The following is a 7,567-nucleotide window of genomic DNA, read 5'->3' as shown; positions in this document are numbered from 1 at the left end:
GCATTCTCTGATTGGCTGCGAGCGGGGTACTCTCTGCGCCACCGCCCCCAGTTTACTCCGCATCAGCGAGGGTTCTTTCCTCCAGGGCCCTCGGAACCCTCCCTCCCACCGCCTTCCAGCCCTAGCCTTGGGTCCCGGTTGGCCACGACTTTAAAGAGAAGTGGGAGGGACCGGTGATGCAAAAGTCATCTAAAAATTGGGGCGGGGAAAGGCGGCTACAGTTAAAAAAGCGAAGACAGCTGCAGAAGTTGCAGCAAAAACTTTGCGAGATCAGGCGAGTGTTTATCCCAGAGAGAAGGATCAAGTGCCACGGCGGCAGGGTTTTTCTTTCTCTGATTCTGGAAGGTGCTAGACAAAAACATGGAACTAATTTTCCCACCAGTGATTATAATCCTAGGTTGTATTGCTCTTTTGTTACTCCTTCAGTGGAAGAACTTGCGTGGACCCCCGTGCATAAGGGGCTGGATTCCTTGGATTGGAGCTGCATTTGACTTTGGGAAAGCCCCTCTAGAATTTATAGAGAAAGCAAGATTCAAGGTATGTGGCCTTACCAGGTGTGGTTTCCAGAGAAGGTGATGTTTTTTATTTTCTTTCACTGCATCTCAAATTTAATATTAGAACAGGGGGAACATATTAATGCCTGCTATCCTCAATTAAACGATCTAATCATTTGTGAATTCCTCAACAACTGTCTTATGCAAGGTTTTTCAAAAGAAATAAATTTTTATCAGTTATGATGTACAATGCAGTTTGTTACTAACTGCCTTTTTGGAAGCAGACATTAAGAGTGCTAGTTGCTTATGTTATCATCCGAAAAATCCTGAGTAAAATGCTTGCAATAATTGGGAAAGACAAGCATAATTTCAGTTTGTGAAAAAAGCATAATAAATTAGTATCCAAATCGGAGTTAACACCAGGCTGTTGTAAAAATTGCTTGCAGACTTGGTCTTCACAGATTTAGCCGGCCATGTATTTTCCACTGGTGATATCATTTAATGATGTTGACATCCATTTTTATTGGACACTAAGGAGATTAGAAATGGTTGTTATAGTAGATGTTTTCATCCTTAAAATATGTAGCACATTTTGCAAAAATGTAGCATATTTTGCAAAAAGAATGTATAGAATACTGCCAACTTTCTTCTCTATATCAACCAATGGTTCACCAAACATTCCATGTGTATGCATATTGTGTGGTTGTGTTTTTTTGCACTTAACCGATTGTTTCCTCAGAATAAATTCCTAAAAATGGATGTGCCGAAAGAACAGGAACATTTAAATTGTTTATGTTACCGTGTTGTCCTTGCAAAAGGATTTAACAATATACGCTTTTTCTTTTCTTTTGAGTGTAGCTAGGGCATCGCCTTGCTCCTCATATCCTGGCCCACACAAGGAACCATAATTCTTGCAAGTTTGATAGATGGAAAATACTGTCTTTAAAAGAAATTCCCCTTTGTCTCCTATAGCCTTCCTTAGGCTATGATTTTGATAATGTTTAGGGAACCTTTTTACAAGCTTGTCTGAAAAGGTCAAGCAAAGTCACAAAGATTATTGTGTTTTCTAAAAAGTTTATAGTTTTAGATTTTACATTTTGATCTATGATCCACTTTGATTAATTTTTTTTGTGCGTGTAGTATAAGGGGTGAGATTCATTTTTATTCCCTATCTAGATGTCCAACTGTTCCAGGATCATTTCTTGAAGGACTTTCCTTGCCTCACTGCATCACCTTTACAGCTTTTCTTCATAAAGTAGTTGACTATATATGTGTAGACTAGTTCTAGCTTTCCTATTCCATTGACTTATATGATCACTCCTTTGTGAGCATTACACTGTCTCAGGTACTAGAGTTTTATAGTAAGTCTTTAAATCAGGTAGTGAAAGTGCTCTACAATTTTTTTTGTATTTGTGTTGACATTCAAGATTATTTAAATTTGAATTTTAATATAAATTTGAAACTTAGCTTGTCAATTTCTATTAGAAAGACTGCTGGAATTATGATTGGAAGTTTGTTAAATTTGTAGAAAAATTAGGGATGAGTAGCTTTTTAACAATATTGTCTTCTAGTCTATGAATGCTGTATATACTTTCCATTTATTTAGCTATCTAATTTCTTTCAGAAATATTGTGTAATTTTTTTAGTGAAGTCTTGCCTGTGATTAATAATTATTTTCTCATGTATTTTATATTTTTGAGGCTATTGTAATTGTTTTCACTTTTGTTTTCTTCTTGTATCCTTCTTGTCTCCTTCTTGTATACTGTTTATTTTTGTATATTAACTTTGCGTCCTGTGACCTTGCTAAGTTTACTTATTAGTTCCAATAGTTATTTTGTAGATGTCTTAGAGTTTTTAAACATAGCATGTTCTGCAAAGAGATAAATTTATTTCCCCTTCTCCCCATGATGTTTTTGGTTGCATTATTGCAATCAGTAGGATCTCTAATAAATTGTGCAATAAAAGTTGTGGGACTAGACAAGCGAGTATTGTGTTCAATATTTCACCATTAAGTATGATAACTATAGATACTTCGAAGGTGCCTATTTCACTCCTGACCTTCAGCCCATACCCAGAATTCATCAGGAAAATCAATAATGACCTATTGTTTTTTCACTTTTGCACAACTCTCTCCTCGGTAGAGTTTTAGCTCATTTAGTTCTTATTGCTTCCCCACCTCTCTGTTGCTTTTAAAAATATGATCTTTGTAATTTATTCACCTTTTTCTAGTTGGCAATGAGATCCTTGGCTCACCTAGTTCTACCACATCCTATGCAGAAATTTACATTTATTGTAAAACCTGCAAAGTATTCCCTGAACCATAGTTCATTTAGGCAGTCACTTAATGACGGGTATTTTTTCATATTTTGCTATTATAATGTAGCAACAAATGTCATTTATGCGTGTGCAAGTATATTTGTAAATGATCAGTTTCAAAGTGTAAATGGGTTTGTAATTTGGGATGATACAGAAAAATTTCTGAGTGTTATAAAGGGTCACTTTGGCTACTTTGTTAAAAACAGGGACATATGAGTAAAAGAAGGAAAATAATACAAAGATTATTGTAATAATTCAAGTTTAAGATCTTGGTGCCTTGGACCATGGTGATAGCAGTGGAAGTTTGAGCCTGGATATATTTTTAAAGTGGAAGCAAAAAAATGTATGTGAAAGAATGAAAATGCTCAAAAATGGTTCCAAGAAGTTTGGCTTGAGAAACTAGAAAGTAGATTGCCATTAAATGATAGGGGTAAGAAGAACCCATTGGAAGGAAAGTTCAGCTTTAGAAGAGGTAGAAGTTTGGGTGGAGAGGTTGAGTTCAGTAGTTGGGTAAATGAATTTGGAGTTTGGGAAAGAGGTCCAGTTACGCATAGGGTTAATCTCCTTGGCCTGTCTTCTATAGCTGTCATTTCCCTTGCAATTTTTTTCATGTGTATTTCTATTTTTCATTTTTCACATTTCTATCTATACTCTCTTTTCTTTACACTTTCTTTGTCTTCTTCTTTTTCTTTCTTTTTTTTTTTTCTTGTGGGATGTATAGTCTCCCTTGTACTTCATGTAATTATTGTTGCTTGTTCAGAAATGCCCTTTTCCTCTCCTGAGTTCCTTTATTTCCTAATTTTCCTCTTTTGTCTGGACTTTTTTCCCCATGGTTTCTTATAGGTCTGCTTTGTTTATTTTCTTTGCAACTGCAATTGTTACATTAATTTTTTATTCACTACAATAATTTTGCATTTCAGTGTTTATGTACTCTTTAGCAAAATATTTTCAGTGAGTTTATCAGGAAATTCTCTTTTTTAAAAAAGCATTTTTTAATAATGCTCAACTTTTCCCGTTTGTTTAACCATATTTTAAAGAGTTGAATTGTCTTTGACCAGGCATCAGCAAAAGGTTTTGGTTGGAAGTAGCTGCTTTCCAGGTGTCTCAGGTTAAGTTTTCTGTCCTCTGTTGCTGCCATAAAAATATAGTGCCCCTGTGCACACACAATCTATGTGTGGCTCCTATGCCCTTCAGGATCTCATCTTCCAGATGAACTCTCACTGCCTTTCTTCAACAGCTGCTGCTACTAAGAGACACAACTCTTGTCTTCATGGTGTCTCTTCAGTTGTAGAAAATGATGCATTCTGGAACTCTGTAAATAGTTTCTGTGTGATCTTTTGCTACCTCCCTCAATATCGCTGGTCTGCTTATTTAAGCCCATCTCAGAGTGGCTCCAACTCTGTGTTTTGCCTTCTTATATCTCAGAGAGTGTATTTCTGAGCTTTCTGAGCTTTCTGTGTTGAACCCCCTGCCTATTCCTCATTACCCCCCACTATATTGTTAGAGCTTCCACTGCCAGTCCTGCTGGTTTCGGGTGCCGTGGGCCACACTTCTGTAGCTTGTAGATTTTCCCCTTATTGTTTAGCTTAGTCTGTTGCTTATACATGTATTTGTTCCATTCTCCATCTGACTTGGTGTGATTTCCAGGAAAGGAGGGGAAAAATTCTGAAAGAAGTAGCCATGATGTCATTATCAAAATTGGAAGTTCATCTTCTTCTTTGAAAAATAGTTATTTTTTCAAATAGATTTGTATTCTAAAGGCATGAACATGTCTGGTTTCCTAACACCATGGATGGCTTTGGCCCCACTCTCTGCTTTATGTCAGTGTTATGCTCCTTCCACAGCACACACTCCTGGTTGGGCTGAGGTCGTGAGAGTGTGTTTTTTTAAACTTATTATTCTTCTATATTTTTCTTTTATCCTGTTGTATTTTTTAAAGTAACTTTTTCAAAAATAATTTTTAATTTTGTATTTCATCATCCTATTATGTCTAGGTTGCATTTTATGCATTTTATAATTATAAAATAATTTTAATTATTTTAAATTAATTTATAATATATAATTAATTATATATAATTATATATAATATAATATATAATATAATATAATTATATATAATATAATTAATATATAAAATAATTAAAATAATTTTAATTATTTTATATCTGAACTAATTTTTAGATATCCTGGCATATTTATTTTCTGTGTGGTAGAGGAATACGTGAGAAAAATGGGAATCTGGCCCAAGAATAAATATTAACATATTTCATTTGTTAAATATAAATATTTTAGCATGAAGGTACACAGTCAATGATTCCATAAAATATTTACAAGCTACATGTATAACAAAGGACTAGTATCTAGAATATAGAAAGAACCTCAACACTCAAGATTAAAGAAAAAAAACAATCTAATTTAAAAATGCGAAAATATTATGAACAGACAACTTACTGAAGAGGATACACAGATGGCAAGCGAACACATGAAAAAATGTTCAACGTCATTCACAATTAGGGATATGCAAATTAAAACCACAATGAGATATCACTACACACCTATCAGAATGGCTAAATTAAAAAAATGACATCACTCAAATGCTAGTAAGGATACAGAGAAACTGGATCATTCATATGTTGCTGGTGGAAATATAAAATGTAAAATGGTAAAATTGCTGATGAAAATGCTGGTCCCTATGACCCAGCAATTGCTCTTCTGGGCACTTATCTTAGAGAAATGAAAACTTATGTTTACACAAAAGCCTGCACGTGAATGTTTGTTGCAACTTTATTTGTAATGGCCTGAAACTGAAAAGAACACAGATGGCCTTCAGCAGTGTTTAGAGAAACCATGGTACATTCATAGCATGGAATACTACTCAAAATGTAAAGGAATGAACTATCGATACACACAGCAAGATACACATTACAATCTGGATGGATCTCAAGTGAATTATGCCATGTGAAGAACAGCCAATTCCAAAGTTTCCATACTATATGATTCTATTTTTATAACATTATTAAAATTCAATACTCTAGAAATACAGAACAGATTAGTAGTTGCCAAGGGTTAAGGAGGAGGTGGGCATGGGAGGGAAATGGATGTGGCTGAAAAAGGGACATATGCAATATGGTGATGGAAATATTACCTGACTTTATCAATGTCGATAGCTGGGTTGATACTGTACTACAGCTTTGCACGGTGTTAACACGGGGCGGGGCAGAGTAATGGGTACATGGGATCTCTGGATTATTTCTTATACCTGCATGTTAGTCTACATGATCTCAAATTAAACAGTTAAAATACGAGCATTTCATCTGCACCATGCTGCCTGTGCTTGCCTTTACTTCACAATACTCACAGTGCTGACATTGCACAAAAATGAGAGCAAAAGGAAAGCAAGTAAGACAAAAAATCATTGTTACAGAATTTATAACACTGAACATGATCATTCCCACTGTTCAGTCATTTTGTAATAAGTTACTTTAAATGACACTTGTCAACAGTTATCTCAGTCATTCAGTGTCTTTGAACTTGGCTGTTCTACCCTGTGGCCTGGGTGCCAATACGTGTTACAAAAGGACACTTTCCTAAGGGAACTGAAGAACTCTCATGTGGACAAAAGTTTAACAAACAATGAAAATCAGTCATCTCCTAAGCATTGACTAGCAAGCAGTCACAGAGAGGGACTACTGGAAAGCCATGTAGATGCCTGCGTCACTAGTGGAAGAGCATGGGATTTCACTCTTTGCTGGCTCTGTGAGTGCTGAGCCCAACAGTGTGTCACAGGAGTGGTCACATGTTGTTGCCTGGCAGGGAGAGAAATGACTGTGATATTGAAGTAGTGAGGAGTGTGAGTGGTATTTAGAGATGTTTATAATGACTTTAATGGGATGGAAAAGTAAGGGTGGTGGCTCTAAGAATGTATACTCGTATGCTGGATGAAATTGGTAAAGTCACTGTGGCCACAAGGGAATGAAAATGAGGCATGGAAGGAAACCGTTTATTATACCCGCAGTTCTGGGAGCAGGTCACTGCATGTCATGCAGGGCCACGGGAGAAAGCACCAGGGTCCCTCAGGAAGCAGAAGATCCTGAGGGAAGCTCCTGCAAGAGAAAAGCCTAGGCCAGACCCTTTACTGGGACTTCCTCAGGAAAGGCAGGGCAGGGCAGGGCAGGGCAGGGCAAACAATTTAGGATTGGCTATTTTAAAATAATTCCTGTGGGCTATAGGGCTTTCTGTAGTTGCCTGGTACCTGGCCCTGGGATGACTTAGTCAGGGAATTATTGGCCTGGTATTTGAGAATTAGATGAGGTGGTAGTTGGAGGGTAGATTGGTTGGTTTGTATGTGAAAGGTGTGCACCTCTCTGGCTAGCCCTTTGGGAACTGGCTAGCCCTGGAGGGCAGCCTCTCCCTGTACTGAGGTTACCGATGCCAGAGTGTCAACAGTGAGAAAAATATAGATCATATACAATTGGGTCTGTGATGATTGATGCCAGATAGAAACAGGATCTGACAAAGTACAGTTGGAACAGTGAGTTCATTTAATGATAGACAGTGGATAAGATTATGGTTAGTTGACTACATCCACAATCGAGGAAAAGAGTAAATCACCATTAGAGGTCAATGAAAATAATGTATTTTCCCAACAATATCGTCGTGGACTTCCTGGAATCAGACCCCTCACCAGAGTGCGTTTGTAGGCTACTAGGAGAGATCTGATAGAGAGGGCCAGCCGATGATGTAGGTGAGAGGAGGCA

The 7,567-nt window shown here is 36.9% G+C and overlaps 1 protein-coding gene across 3 annotated transcripts in view; it reads left to right on the top strand.

Annotated features, from left to right (window-relative positions):
- The first annotated feature begins 145 nt into the window (after positions 1-145).
- The window catches only part of LOC114494322 (24-hydroxycholesterol 7-alpha-hydroxylase), an 82,045-nt gene continuing 74,623 nt past the window's right edge, over positions 146-7,567 (top strand). Inside the window, exon 1 of one of the 3 annotated variants that reach the window (XR_004902759.1) lies at positions 146-537. Coding sequence is in view for 1 of the 3 variants with exons in the window: in XM_028509349.2 (XP_028365150.1) it covers positions 361-537 (177 nt within the window). In the remaining 2 variants the exon portion in view is untranslated. The remainder of the gene's footprint in view (positions 538-7,567) is intronic. The other 2 variants (XR_004902758.1, XM_028509349.2) reach the window with 2 other exon arrangements.

Source organism: Phyllostomus discolor, chromosome 4 (genome assembly GCF_004126475.2).
Source record: "Phyllostomus discolor isolate MPI-MPIP mPhyDis1 chromosome 4, mPhyDis1.pri.v3, whole genome shotgun sequence".
Taxonomy (NCBI): domain Eukaryota; kingdom Metazoa; phylum Chordata; class Mammalia; order Chiroptera; family Phyllostomidae; genus Phyllostomus; species Phyllostomus discolor.
The sequence above is the reverse complement of the archived record's forward strand: the minus strand, read 5'-3'. Positions and strand labels throughout refer to the sequence as shown.